At 36.5% G+C, this 15,599-nt stretch overlaps 2 protein-coding genes across 2 annotated transcripts; one reads left to right on the forward strand and one right to left on the reverse strand.

Moving 5' to 3' along the window:
* Nucleotides 1-513: 513 nt before the first annotated feature.
* LOC147560554 (farnesyl pyrophosphate synthase 1-like) lies at nt 514-4,118 on the reverse strand. The gene is made up of 12 exons (XM_086662709.1): nt 3,833-4,118; nt 2,990-3,014; nt 2,738-2,853; nt 2,553-2,639; nt 2,340-2,456; nt 2,166-2,254; nt 2,010-2,061; nt 1,646-1,741; nt 1,493-1,537; nt 1,304-1,393; nt 1,145-1,216; nt 514-943 (listed from the first exon to the last, which is right to left on the reverse strand). The coding sequence occupies exons 1-12, from the start codon at nt 3,959-3,961 to the stop codon at nt 815-817; spliced, it is 1,047 nt and encodes a 348-aa protein (XP_086518835.1). The 5' UTR covers nt 3,962-4,118; the 3' UTR covers nt 514-814.
* A 5,205-nt stretch (nt 4,119-9,323) lies between these two features.
* ABCG26 (ABC-2 type transporter family protein) lies at nt 9,324-13,560 on the forward strand. The gene is made up of 9 exons (XM_086662721.1): nt 9,324-9,862; nt 10,265-10,557; nt 10,699-10,854; nt 10,973-11,156; nt 11,544-11,822; nt 11,912-12,193; nt 12,302-12,586; nt 12,881-12,988; nt 13,094-13,560. The coding sequence occupies exons 1-9, from the start codon at nt 9,614-9,616 to the stop codon at nt 13,361-13,363; spliced, it is 2,106 nt and encodes a 701-aa protein (XP_086518847.1). The 5' UTR covers nt 9,324-9,613; the 3' UTR covers nt 13,364-13,560.
* The last annotated feature ends 2,039 nt before the right edge of the window (nt 13,561-15,599 follow it).

Here is a 15,599-nt window from a genome sequence, read left to right on the forward strand (position 1 = left end):
TTCTTTTGTAGTATCCTAAGTTGGAGAGTTGAACATAATTGAACATACTTATGCAATTGAAAGAAAGGGATTCAAACTTAACTTGCATCCTCATAAAGTGAGACACCCGGGTTCAATTGGAAGTAGATTAAGCATTCAATTTCGAATACCCTTATCACCACACTCATTAGTTGCCCAACTCTTTGACAAGTATCCAAATTTGGAGTAATTTATGAGAAATGCTATTTGGCCCGAAAATGAAGGCTCATCACAACAGGAAATCTAATGTCGCCAGCTCCCATCAGTCCAATCATGTGGATAGAGAAATGCCCAGACCAATGGGAGCCTGCCGCATCAGATTTTTGGGTTGTACTCGGCCAACATTTTCGGCTCAAATACTATTGCCAATAATTTATTCTCAATTTACAAAAGAATATGGACGAAACTTCCCCAAGGCTCAAATTGTAGTATTTATGGTCCAAAAGTGTAGTAGTTATGTCATTAAATTGTTAGTTGCAAACATTAATACCGTCCTTTGAAAATAATAATATCACCAATCTATAATTTAAGTCTTGAATATATGAAATATTTCGATGGCGTACATCATACAGAGTGAAAGCTAAAGAAAAGAAAAGCAATAGCGGACTATAGAAATGAACACTTGATATTGCTAAAGCCTAAAACGAAAGAGCCTAAACCGAAAGGGAGCGGGAAACGTAGAAGTGATATATAATAATAAGACACATGACATTGTTTTTTCTTCCACACGAAAGGAAACAGAAAATCAAACCGAAATATAAAATTATATTCTTAAGTTTCTATTCTTTAATTGTTCTTACTTCTGTCTCTTATATATCTTGCCCAAGAAAGACTTCAACACTGCTTGGACAGGTTTGCTTGGTTGTTCTTCAATGGAGGAAATTAGCTTCTTGTAGCTATTGCTCTCAAACTCCTCAAAAACACCCTATAAGATTGCAAGTTCGAAAGCAAAATGAATAAAAATTAGCTTAACCGATTGAGTGAACATGGTCCAGCATCTTTAAACACCCGACAATACCCCAAGTAATCAAGCATTTGGCGTATATATAGTCTTCACCAGAACTTTGAATTTAGAAGTTTATAAACCAAAGAAATGGGTAACTGAAAAAGAAGAGAGATTTCGAACCTGAAGATTAAGTTCATTATAAAGTGCTTTCACTTTAGCAACACAAGCTGGATCAATCTTTCCGTAATTCTCCTGAAAATAGACCTCATATCTAAGTTTATACCATTAACAGGGAGTAGGAATATGTTTACTCGTTTTTCAGGGAGATTTCAAACTTACATATAAGACTTTCTTTTGGTCCTCGTTTACTCGTTCAAGTGCTTGAACAACCAACCAAGAACACTTAAAATCTTCGATATCAGTCCCAATCTGTGAACGAGTTAGAAAACATAGAAATATCACTTCAACTGGTTACATGTTTCTAGACCAATGTACTGTCGTACTGATTGAGATTTGTCGGGAGCTTACCTTCCCGATTACTTCTGGGGCACCATAACAATCAAGAAAATCATCCTACAAGAAGTAGCTAAAATCACATTTCGGTATCACCAATTACCTGTACTTGGAAATTCTATGGTTGAAACAATTACCTGTACTCACTTTAAAAAAAAAAACAATTACCTGTACTTGGAAGTAGACCCCCATTTCGATAAGTACATTCTTTACAAGAACATGACTGTCTAGATCCTCACCAGCCATAAGCAATGCACAAGCAACCTGTGAGAATAGTATTCGTAAATATAACATGATCTTAATTTGTTATGCCTAGATGTGTCAATTGGGACAGGATGGCCCGTCTAGGCTCAGTATCAGTCCACGCCAGGCCTGGCCCACTTTAGTTGGGCTGAGTCCAGGCCACGCCTGGGTAGTCAGACAGTGTTTACATCGAATATAAGTTTAAACAATGCAAGAAATAAAAAGTCAGTCTTTCGGAAGCTAAGTTGATGAATATAAACCATAAGAGTAATAGGTGTGTTCTACTAACCGGAATATAGAACGAGTAATATGCAGTTTTGTACTGAACAATCCGACGGTGACTACATTGAAGCAAACAATTTCGAAGATCAATACAAAAACACAGATGACAAATGGAGTAGATTATATCATTCGGAAGCTGTTCACAGTACACTTTTGTACTCACACAGATAATGTATACTTCGACAGATCTTTTTCTCCTTCTAGTGTCGTAATTAGATCTATCATCTGTCCCGAAGCTGTTTGAAACTCAACCTGTTCAAATGGCGAAATAGTCACAAATAACTTCGAGTATTCGAATTAAACAAAAAAGTTTTGAGAATTCTGTAAAGGAAGTCACCTCATTGAATAAATCCAATAGGTCGACATAGTAAGGCTTGTCTCGGAAGTACTTTTTGAGGATTCTCGGGATATGGTTACGAAGTAAAACCCCATCATTTACAGCAATCAAACCAACCTAACGTAAATTTTCGAAAATGTTAAAACCTTATTGGAAATACTATGAGGGGAGAATGTATGCACGATGGAAGATGTTCGTCAGTTAAAAACCCACCTTCTCAACTCTGAACCAACAAGGATGGCCTCTTCTTGTGTGAGAGTTGTCCATTATATCGTCAAGAACAAGAAAATATGCTTGAAGCTGCAAAAAACAGTATACGGAGAAGTTCAGATTCCTAGCGGAACGGTAAATACAAGCTAAGAATAAAAGTTTGGTATCGAGGTATTCTATAGATATACCCATTCGATGCACCAGCCAAGGGCAGAAGCAAGAAAGACTTCATCTTCAGTTAGATCTTTTCCTTCTTTCAACAATCTATAGCTATCGATCACTGAGAGTCCTCGATTCAGCTTCCCTGAAATCAAGAGCTACTAAGATAAGATATCATCTAACATTCTTTTGTGTTTCAAAAGTAGATTAGAACTCTAATATGGTATAACAACTCAAATTTTCGAAAACGTAAAAATGGGTAGAAGTGTTCTAATTCCTACCTCCAGGTACATTGTAATCAAGCATCTGCAAATACAAAACAAGTTTATGCAAGAAAGGTTAGTGAAAAAAGATATACATCTTTCAAGTAAGAATTACTTTTTCCTTCAAGAAATAGAAGTCTAGAAGAACAAATGGTGATTAGTGAAAGCTCAAGTTTAACTACAAATTAAAAACAGCAAATTAGGAGTAGAATCACCAAGCAAAAGAAAAAAGTACTTCAAGTGAAATTATTAAAGAAACCCATTACTGTTGGATCAAAGTGCATTGACCATCTTGACTACAAATCGTAAACCTCGAAAATGAACCTTGAAGCTTACATTAGACTATTGTGATATCTTTAAGGAACTATATGACATAAAAATCTCCTTCCATCATCTAGCCGAGTCCATTTACGAGGTTAAACGGGTGTCATTAGGTCGGGTTAGCCAACTCCATCTCTGCCAAGACTCTAGATATGTCCAATGGGTGACATCTCAAAAACATACATTTCTAAATCTTCATATGAAATAGTATATAGGGGTTCATCAAAGAATAAAACCCAAACTTCTTGGGCTAGGAAGTAGATGTTATGATTTCAAGTCAAAATCCATAGTTAAAGTAAACAAATAATCATATTTCAGCTCATTTAGTTCTACCCATTGTTCATTAAGATCACCAAGTTCAACTAAATCATGTTTAATAACCAAACACCTCACTAACTTAAATCATAATCACCAAGCAAGTCAAGAGGTTCATCAAGGTAAACAAGAATAGAAGTGAAGATCATAAAGGAAGATGAAAAAAATGAAAAGATGGGTATTTTTTCTAAGTAAAGAAAAGAAGAATGGGTAGATGGATCTTACTCGATTGACCCATTGACGAGCTTCATCAGTGAATTCAAAAGCAGGATCTTGAAGAAGCTCAGACTTCAAAACAGAGTAAACTTTGAGAAATGTGGACTTCTGATCAACAACAACATTTGGAGACGCCATTAGAGTGGAGAGAGAGAGTAGAGAGGGTAGAGAGAGAAGAAGGGTGGCGATTGAATTTGGAAGAAAGGGGATGAAAGGAGTTTACAAATGAAAAAGGGGTAGTCTTTTTCCTACTTCCAAGTCGTACGGGAGGAAACAGAGACAGACACTGTTAAGCAGTTTTTTTTGTAAAATGATGGGGATCTGTTTTTATCAAAATTTCAAATATGCCATTTAGGGGTGGAAAAATATCCAGTGGTCGAGACCCGATCCGAAACGTGTCGGCCGTAGTGCTCGCGGGAGCCTATTGCGACTCGGACATAATCAAGGCCCCCCTCCTACTAGACATGGGTCAGACTATCTGAGTGTCCAACCCAATAGTCATTGAACAGGTCTACCGTCTTACTGTTGTCTAATAGTGAGACTTTGATGTAGTTGTAGATTTGATAGACTAATTAGCGGTCGACTATTAGATATTTTTAACATTATTTTTTGTACAAACTTTTTATTGTGGATTATTGATGATTTTGAAAAACAACTGACGAAAGTATGTGTGAGGAAACTAGAACCGCAAATTAGAATACATTTGTAATGGCCATGATCATAATTGATATCAAAATGCACATGCCTAACCATATTTAACTAGAAATGGAAAATATGAACTTACTAGAACAAGAAGCTAGAATATAAGTATTTTTTTCGTAATGGTTCTGATCCTATACTGATGACCATTGGTGGGAGACTCATTTTGAAACTTTTTTGTTCCTTGACCAGGGTTGTTTTAACTTTTTAAAAGGTGGGTTCTCCTTTTGCTCACCTTATATATTATCCTAATTGCTCCGATTCTTTGTTACATTGGATAACTCTAAGAGCATACATGTTACTTGTTGGAAACCTCTCAAAATGATTGAGATCTATATTGAGGTTCTTGGTTTAGGACTTCATGGATCAAGAAAGACATATTCAAGCTGGCCTAAGTTAACGTTTCACTACAAGTCGTGGTAGTCTGTACCGCAGTCTGTAAGGCAAAACGATATATACAACTCTTGTTGATCTACCTAGTCTTATAAGTTTTTGGTATTTTATGGACGAGTAACACTTTCTGCCTAAACACGGTAAATGACCTACCAATGAAACAAAGAGACATCAAGACCCATTTTTCACCTCATTCTCCTTTTTTATTTCAATTATTCTTGTTCCCCATGTACTAATTGGTAACTTCTACAAGTATGGCCAATAAAGAGGTCAAATGGAAAAGAAAATAGAAAAAGAGAGACATTTTCTTTTTTGTTGAAAATAGAAAAAGAGAGACATTTACCTACCAATGTATGACAATCTTTTAATTCAAGCTTTCATTTTCATTCAATCAAATTTTAAATCCCAAAGTGGAGCAAATTGTTCAATAGATCCATGTCCAAATAAAGGGGGAAAAGAACCTAATGTGAGCTCATCAGAAGAAAAGGTTAAAGAACCTAAAATGAGCTCATCTTTCACCATGAATACAAGAATAATCTCAACAATTTATTTAAACAAGTATTCACCTCCTCACTTGATGACCAAATAATGGGTGAGTCTATGGCGCCTCCTCATTTCACCCTTGGCCCTAATTCTCTCTTCGCGCTGGACTAGTTGGGGCAATTCGGAGACACGCAGACTGGACCTAATCTGTATTGGACTTGAACATCGTCGATAAAGCCAAGTCTGATCGCACTGGGACTGCCCCAATTCGTGAACTTCAGATTATGTAGTCTGAAATCCACGGTGTCTGTCAAGAGAGGATTAGGCTAAGAACAAAAGGACGAGGCACCTTCAGAGGCACCCAGAATAATTCCTTATGGGATTCTTTGTACTTAAACTTGGTGAGCTAAGAGCAATCGAACCCCAGCCTAACTTAGGCCCAAAAACTACTTTTTCAACCCAAAATTTTAAGCCTCAACTCAGTTTAAAAAATTAACACCAACCCCAGCCTCTCTTTAGGTCTAAAATTTGAATTTTTAATTTCTCAATTTACTTAATAAGTTCGATTAAACAACACCGATTACAACTAATAATTGATTAAAAAAATTGAATCTACTTAAATACAACTAAAGATCAATGATTAATAAAGATAACTAGAAGGGATTTCTTGGGTCTCATGGAAGACCGACCATATAAGCTTCTCGCGTTGCCTTAAGCATTCGTGCACCATCTTCGTCGAGAGTCCTGACATCAATCATCATTAAGTTCACCCCATATTGATCTCTAGCATATTGCATTTTTTGGTTCTTCTTTTCTTGTTGTACTCGTAGGTAGTTTTCTTGTTGAACCCGTGGAGCTCTTTGTTGAACCCGTAGAACTTCATCCATTGCAATTGCTTTCCGACGTGCTTCTTCGTCTCTCTTTTCATAATATCCCTCAGTTGGAGCTTTTGAAAAATTAGTGACTTCTTTGTCTTTACCAATAGAATTTGTAGAATTTTCTTCTAACTCTTGCATTTACTTTGGCTTGTTTACGGTCAATTGGTCTTTCCTCCAATGAGTTGGAACTAGAATCTCTTTTGTTGGATATTGTATCTCCTGACATGTTTGACATCTACTTGTTGTATGTCATCAAACTTTTGTAAACATGTCGGAATCTAAAGCCTTTTCTTTTGTGTTTTTTTAAATAAATATCAAATGCTCTTTGTAACTGAAAGAAACAAAATGTATTTTAAGTTTATATTATGAAGTCAAAAAATAGAAATAGAGAGATCAAAAATTTTAAATAATTACTCGGTCATAATCGTTTTCCCCGCTTTTTTGAACTTTATTTACTACAATTTCATAGAACTTTGTTCGGACGTTTCGTGAATACCTCAGGGATCCATTATAGGAACAAAGAAATTAGAGAGAATGAAAAAACAAATTGAGATTGAATGGAAGAGATAGAAAGAAATGAGAGAGATTAGAGAGCAAGAAATTGAAACAGATAAAAAAAATTGAGTGAGATGAAGAGAGCGAATGAGTTCACCCATTTCTAACCCCAACGAGTTAGACCCCTTCAGCCGACCCAGTTTGTAAGATCGGTTGAAGGGTGGAGCTGGGGCTGAGCCTCAACTCAATTCCTATCGACCCCGGTTGGAGGGGTCAGATTCGGGTTCAATATTCAAATTTTAGACCTCAGCCGACCCGGGTTGGAGTTGCTCTAAACTAATATCAATTGGTTTTGAGACTGGGTGGCAGGATGGTAATAAAATATTTAACGGAGGGTGATAATAAAAACTGATTCTCAAACAGGTGGGAGATGCGAATCAGTACCACATTGAATCTGACGCCTGTCGTCGTCGTCGAACCTGTATCGGTCAGATCTTTTGTCTCTTTCTCGGGCGCACAGTAAAAGGGAATAATATCGTACTCACGTGATCACGAGATCGTCCCAAAACCTATTTTATCATCTACATTTTACTATTGTACATCTCGGCTGTAACTGTCTATCTTATCATGTTTGATTAAGATCGTGGATATTCTTCGAGATGGTCAAAAGAATTGATAATCTAAGAGTACGGTATTTTGTTGGTCAAAGTTCCAGAGTGGGAAGGATGTACTGTGTTTGTCGTTGCCTGTGGATGACCGTACTCCTTATAAATGAAGTATGGGCTTATGGTAATCTACAAAGATCTTGAATCGTGACCGTTCAATTTTAGGGAGAAGGATAGCAATCGTCTATTTTGACAAAGATGAATTGTTTGAATTCAACGGTCATAATTATTCTAAGGCAATTTTTTGTTTTTTGTCGAGAAGGTAAATTCCAAAGGCTATCATATTTGGTAAAGATAGTTTCTTTTGTCCACTTTTAGGAAACCAATCTTTTTGGTAAAGAAGGTAGTGGCCAAAATTTCAACCAAAAGAATATAATGGGAGTAAATAGTAAAAAGACGTGCACATACAAAAATTTTCATTTCTTTTCCCTGACAACGGAAGTCCCGAAAGAATGAGAAAGAAGAAAAGTCGAGGCCAGTGGTGAAGGGTTCTCCTTTGCTTTTTATACAAACATAATTGATGTTTGTCACGATTATTTAAATTTTGATTTAGACTCTTACTCAACAGGGACGGAACCACGATTTCATACTAGATAGGACAAACCTAAAATCTCTATAAAGTAAACTTCTACGTATAATATGTATGACCTTACAAAATACAACATAAGACAATTTTTTTAAGAATACTCTTTTATATCGTGATTTTTACGCTTATCTTGATAAACTAAATAAAACAAACGAAGTAATATTTTGACCTATTGGATAACTCAATTGAGTACCAAAATATCAATAGATCTTCATCAATTATTCTACATCTTAAAGAACAAAAAAATCATATAATTTTATTAATCATTAAGCTAAGGTCTTCGTATTATAATTATTTAATGACACTTGAGTAGAAAAATTACATAGTTAAGAGTATGCCCAAGTAAAAAATCAGATTTTCTCTAACCATTGCCCATTGGTCACTTATTTAAGTCCTTTTTTTTTTTTTTTTTTTTTTTTGTTAAAGGATTTAAGCCCCCTTACTCTTTGAAAGCAAAATGACAATTAAAAAGAAAACTAAAGCAGACCCAAGGACTTGAACCCGGGGTCTTTGGGTTGGAAGGGTAAAAGCTGCACCACAAAGCTAAAGCAATGTTTTGCTAACTATTGTAGCTTAATTCGTATACGTGGAGATCAGGGCGGACAACTGCCCAGCCTGGTCTCCACATAGTTCCGCCCTTGTTACTCAATACTTTGCTTTGATGGTATAATCAGCACCTTTGATGCTAAAAGTGCACAACATGCCCGTGCGTTAGAGGGAGTGGACCGTGCTCTCGCATTGGATTTTCCATCATAAAGTGGCCCTTTTGTTTTAAAGGCTTTGGGTTTAATCCGGTACAAAGTATTGAGAGAAAATGGTTCAAGCGTAAGCAATAGATTTGTGATAGCTTATGTGGTAAGTCGGTAAAATCTAGTAGTATAGGGTTTTGGGATTGAGTCTGAGAGGCCGCGATTTAGTTTTTTTTTTGTATGATAGAATTCCCATAAATATTTGGCACTAGACTTCTAAAATGTCAACAACGACCCTCAATCAAGAATGTGGTCACTTATCAGAAATATACTACATCAACTTCCGAATCAAATTCTAAACCAAGATTTTGATAAAAAAAGGCATTTATGATTTATATTATACTTGACAGGTCTTGCCATGGTTGGACCTCCAACAATTGTTCATTAATAGCCTCAACAAACCCATATCAGTTATACTACATAAAAATAGATGATATACTTGGACTCCTCCAAAACAAGGAATAAAAGTAAGAAGATAGGATTAGGGCACAAATCTAGCACTTCTCTGTAGCAGAGTAGAATTGAAAAAGAAATGGTGTAACATCACAACAAGGGTGTGTGAGAACAAACCAAGAACTTCCCAAAATCAAAGTATAATTATATAAAATATTAGCATCAAAAGCAAGTGATTTACCAATTTTGCAACTTTCATGTTAAAATTGAATTAATGATTATTAATGTAGCCAAGTTTTTGGTTATATGTAGTTGAATTACCTCTTCTTGATCATTGTAGCTAACAACATTTCACAACCAATAATCATGTCTAAAAATCAAATTTGAGCTAACTCACCATCATCTATATATCCTGTTGAGTTCTTACTCTATCTCTAAAGAGAAACAAGATGATGAGTTCAAAGAGAGAACTAGAAGAGATTAGAAGAGTTGAGGAAGAAGTAGAAGATATGCCATCTTCTATATTGTCTCATCCCCCAACCATGGCTAGTATGCAAAATATTGTTGGTAGTAATGCCTTTGGTCATAATATTGAATTCATTCCTCAAACTTATATGACAAGTTGGAATTCTGAGATTGATATTGAAGAAGATTGTTCTAACCCATTAACCGATCGTCCTCTTCCGATTTTTCTCAAGGTAATTTACCTTAATCATTTGATCTGTCTGGCAACTTGACACAAGTGGTGTTTGTTTTTCGATCTCATGTGAAATCTGGCTGGAGATCTCAAATAACTCGGAGTCACATTTCAGAATGTTAGTCATTTGTCTGACTTGTGCTCTGACTCATCTGAATGCTCGATTTTGAGTTTGTTCGAGTCAAACATAAAAAAGTCCGACTTAGAGCAACTAAAAATGACTATTGTGCCTTTGACCAAAGAAAGTCCAACACAAATGACTAAAGTTTGGACTGAAAACCAATTGACAATTGACAATGAGTGGAGATGACCTAGACGTTATATTTCTTGGTTGCTAGATCGCTCTTCTCCTATGTGGGACTATTCTAACAGTTACTAAACATTGTTTTGTCATGTTATGCAGTTTGTGAATGTGGAATACAAGGTGAAAACAAAGAAAGGGTACGCTGATGGTAACCCAGTGAAGGCTATGGTGTCAAAGGTAGCCTCACAGTTGAGCATGGAGAGAGAAAACTACAAACACATCTTGAAGGACATAACAGGAAGCATAGGCCCTGGTGAAATCCTTGCTTTAATGGGACCTTCTGGTAGTGGAAAGACAACTTTACTCAAGATTATAGGTGGTCGATTGCTAGAAAATGTTAAAGGAACTATAACTTATAATGATATTCCATATAACCCAGCTCTTAAGAGAAGGTTAGTTTGCTAATATAACCCGATCGAAGATATATACTACTCTGTCTGTCTGTCTGTTCTCTATGTCTTGGACGCACACAAATACACATTTTTAACTCAAATCAGGTACATGTTTAGAGATTAGCATGTCTGTTTTTACAGGATTGGATTTGTTACCCAGGATGATCTACTTCTTCCTCAATTGACAGTGGAAGAAACTCTTGTTTTCGCTGCATTTTTAAGACTTCCTAGAAACATGAGCCGACAACAAAAGTATTCGCGAGTAGAAACAATTGTGAAGGAATTAGGCCTTGAAAGGTATGTCACGGTGTATATAAGCATCAATTCTTACTAACATAGGTTTGTGCTTTAGTTCATAAAGTTATGGTCGAAATTAGAACTCTATAGCTTTATTGACACCTTGTACTTACTGTAGATGTCGCCATACAAGAGTAGGAGGAGCTTTCGTTAAAGGTATATCAGGAGGTGAAAGAAAAAGAACTAGTATCGGTTATGAAATTCTTGTAGACCCATCGTTGTTGTTGCTTGATGAACCCACTTCAGGCCTTGATTCGACTTCTGCAAATAGGCTCATTCGAATTCTTCAAGGGATAGCCATGGTATAACTTTTTCAATTTCCATATAAATTGTATTTTACATGAACAAAACTCGTACTAGTACATAAATATCTATTATGTTTGTAGACATCCAACTCAAAACCTATTAAAAAATGAGTGGAAGGACCTTTGCTATTATATTCTTGGTCATGAGAGTACACTTTGTCGAAGTGGTACTATATTCACATGCTTCCTCACTTGTGAGGTTCTGAGTCTAACATGTCATTTTTTGTTGGTTGACGTGGATCACGTGTGGCCCTTACACCAATCCCATAGGAGTCCAACTGTCATATCACATTAAGCTTAAAGGCATCTAACTCGCAACCCTTGGTCCACGTGGGACTAATCTCACTATAGCTAATTGTTTATTATGCTTCTGATCTTATATAGACAGGAAGGACGGTCATAACGACAATTCACCAGCCCTCAAGTAGAATGTTTCACATGTTTGACAAGCTTATGTTATTATCAGAAGGTTTCCCAGTTTACTATGGGAAAGCTAGAGAATCCATGGAGTATTTTTCATCTTTAAGGTTCGCACCTGAAATTGCTATGAACCCAGCGGAGTTTCTATTAGATCTAGCAACTGGTCATGTCAATGACATTAGTGTCCATGAAGATTTACAAATATCGCGAGGAACTCCTGAATTCGAACGAGACGTACTTAAAGTAAGTAGTTCTTCACTTACTCCAATTCATGCATGAGTGTGTTCCCATTATAATCGACTGACGATTTTCTTCCATGAGTTACTTGTCAGTATTTACAGCAAAAATACAAAGTTGTAATTGAACCTAGAGAGAAAGAAATCCAACGAACGACAACTGCACCAACGAATCTTCAATCAGCTATTCAAGTTAAGAAAGATTGGACCTTATCTTGGTTTGAACAATTCATGATACTACTAAAAAGAACATATAGAGAGCGGCGAAGAGATTACTTCGACAAACTAAGACTAGTACAATCACTTGGAGTTGCTGTTTTACTAGGCCTTCTTTGGTGGAAATCTCAAACCGCTACTGAAGCACAACTTAGAGATCAAGTAACTATCTATCTATCCATATATATATATAGATACAACATTAGTCTTTGAATTTATGAAATTTTTATTTGGGTATTCTATCTGTGATTTTGTATGTCTAAAATGCAGGTTGGTTTGTTGTTCTATATTTGCATTTTTTGGACATCGGCGTCGATATTTGGGGCAGTATATGTGTTCCCATTCGAGAAGGCTTACTTGGTGAAAGAACGAAAAGCTGATATGTATAGGCTAAGCGCTTATTATATATCAAGTACTCTATGTGATATGGTGGTTCATATTTTCTACCCAACTGCATTCATGCTTATTTTGTACTTCATGGCTGGATTCAAGAGGACAGCTCCTTACTTCTTCTTGACATTATCTGCTATTCTTTTAATTGTCATTACAAGCCAAGTAAGTCATCTAAAACAAATAAACAAAAAAGTTAATTCAATTGGGTTCATGGGTAGTTCTCATTAGTCTGAAATTGCAAAGAAAATTGTATGACCGTTGGGCGTATTAGTACAGGCCTAGCTTGGATACCATATAGTTTGTGCAAATCTAACTCAGAACCAATTGGTGATGAGTGGATAGGTACAAGACATTATATTGTTTCCCACGAGACATGTCCTGGTCCATGTGGGACTATTTTCATAGGTAGTTCTCGTTTACCTAAGACATGTTTAATCATACTTTTTATGCGTCTAGGGAGCAGGAGAACTCTTCGGGGCAGCCGTTTTAAGTATAAAGAGAGCAGGAATGTTGGCTTCTCTTGTACTTATGTTGTTTCTTTTGACTGGAGGATATTATGTGCAGGTATGAACTTGAAGAACATCACCTATGCTTGTACTACAAGATAAATTTTTTTTTGAGAACTTGCATGTGGATGTTCCTAAATGTTATCTTTATGTCATTTTTCAGCATATACCATTTTTCATGCAATGGTTGAAGTATTTGTCATTTATGTACTATGGATTTCGATTACTTTTGAAAGTGCAATACTCGGGAGATGAATTATACGAATGTGGAAGTGTTAGAGGATGTCGAAATTTGCAGAGCTCACCCACTTTCGACACTGTGAATTTGAGCGGAGGCTTACAAGAAGTATGGGTTATGCTAGCAATGGCTTTAACTTATAGACTTTGTGCTTATATTTGTCTTCGAAGAAGCTTAAGAGTTTGTAATCTTTGATTATTATCGATACGAGTTGCTAAATGGTCCATTATCGGTACTAGTTCCTAAATCGTCCATTATATTGTGTTTATCATTTGAGGAAGCAACTGGAAATTAAAGAAGAGGAGTTTCATATTGGAAATCTATCTTTAGTTAATAGCATATGATACTTATGAGTTGCATCTAAAATAGTATATACAATTTTTTATGCCAAATAACTGATTGTGCTTAACTGCTTATAATGTTTGGGCTTTGGCCAAACCAAACAACTTCCAACTAGTGACTAAACACTTGTGTGAGTGACCTTCAGGTCAAGAGTTTGAGGCATTTGGTGTTTGGGACTCCCTTAAAGAAAACCTTTCAACTGTTACAGGAAAAAAGGTTGGCGAATTGTTAAGACCCTTGGAAGAAACTCGTAGGCATTGACCGGAAGGTTAGGAGATAGACGTTGGTACAGGACCACCTGGCACACTCCCTTGGTGGCCGTCCTTAATAAGACAAGGGGCATTGTAATCTTTTTTTACAAGAATAAAATACCCATTATCTTATTCGCCACCTAAACAATAAGATGTAGAAATGGGGTTAGAAAGAGGGCCTTTTAGCATTTTCCTTAGGAGACTGAAACTCTAAAAAAATGATAAAAACCCGCCTGGATGGCACTCTGGGTGATACATAAATGGTAAAGTCACAGTATTCGTAGAATTTTTTGGCTTAGTACGAACATGTAATATTTACTTCATGTTTATTATTGTATTCATGTGGACTAACTAGAAATTGATTCATTCGGAATCTCTTAACAGACACCACCAAGACATATATGACACATAACATTTACAGAATATCTTGTAATCTCAAAGGAACCCTAAATATCTCTAAGTTAGAAAGGTACTTGATAGACTTTTGTTCTGCCAACATGGGCCAACTACCCTACCACTCCAATCATGGAGACAATTGATTGCCTTTATCTTATTTGTTCCTTCCTAAAGGTGGATCCTTTCATTTGGCTTTGAAAATTGGCTTGCTTTATTTCCAAAGATAATATCTAGTTGTTAAAGTGGTATTCTAATAATTGTTAAATTACACAAAAGACGAAGATTGTCGGTAGAAGAACAACAGTTGATGAAAATTTGAAAGAACGATTTTACAATGCTACCCACAATTATGGAAGAACTACAGGCATTTGTTGAAGAAAAAACACAAGGGTTGACATGATAACACACAAAATGTTGATATGTTTTGCGAAGCTATACAAATACCAATAACTTAAAGTAAATGTATAATGTGCAAGGCTTTCTCGCTTTGGGGTCACTCTCTGACTCTCAGCAACATTTTATGTGTCATTTTTGCTCCTCTGATCACTTTCGACAACAAGTATAGGGGCCACAATTTGCAACGCACATGGGTCACTTCTGACGATGCTTTCAGCGACGTCTCAAAGGCAACTTTTACTCAAGATTTATGGGTATTTTTAGCAACACTTCGAAGTCGTGTTTGACAACCTTTTAGAGTCGCAACAATTCGGCGTCTACCTTGATAACACTTGAAGTCACTTTCGCCAACACTTTGATGACACTTTTTGTAATGCTTGGAGGGACACTTCGGAAACCACTACCGTCACTGTTGCCCATGTTTTCGGGGTCACGTCGGCAAAGACTTCTTAGGGGTCATCACTTGTGCATCGCTTTGGGTAATGTGCAGCAACGCTTTCAGGGTCACATTTGGTCACACTTTGGGGTCAGAGAACCCCGTTTGGTTTGGGGACTTTTGGCAACATCCCTCCTAGTCAATTTTGAGCATATTTGGATTTGTCACTTCAAGCAAACCAAATTGAAACATTTGGAAAATTAATAGAGAGATATTCCTCACTGAGTCAGAAAGTCAGATTCTGACACAAAAAACTGTAAACGGTATTTCTACCGAAAAAAATCCTTAACCGAAGATTTGGTAGTTAACTAGACTTCATAGGGGTATCATCGTCATATAACAATTTTTTCTCTCACTAATCACAACGTGACCACATGGTATGCTCTGGAATTTGGATATCATCAACAGACCACATTCATCTTCCACCAAAAATTACCAGTTTTACCCTTCAATGAAACAGCCAAGGGTCGGGCTAAACGCGCCCATGAACTCTTGGCGTCCCATACGGTTCTGGAAAAGGCGCCCCCACTTTCATCTTTCTCTCTCCCAACTTTCCCTCCTTTTTAATAATCCGTTCTCTTCCCCTCAATTTTGCTTCGGAGCTCGACCA

The sequence above is a fragment of the Eschscholzia californica genome, unplaced genomic scaffold (genome assembly GCF_041429995.1).
Source record: "Eschscholzia californica isolate CP2 unplaced genomic scaffold, dmEscCali1.0.p SCAF_2, whole genome shotgun sequence".
Classification (NCBI taxonomy): Eukaryota; Viridiplantae; Streptophyta; class Magnoliopsida; order Ranunculales; family Papaveraceae; genus Eschscholzia; species Eschscholzia californica.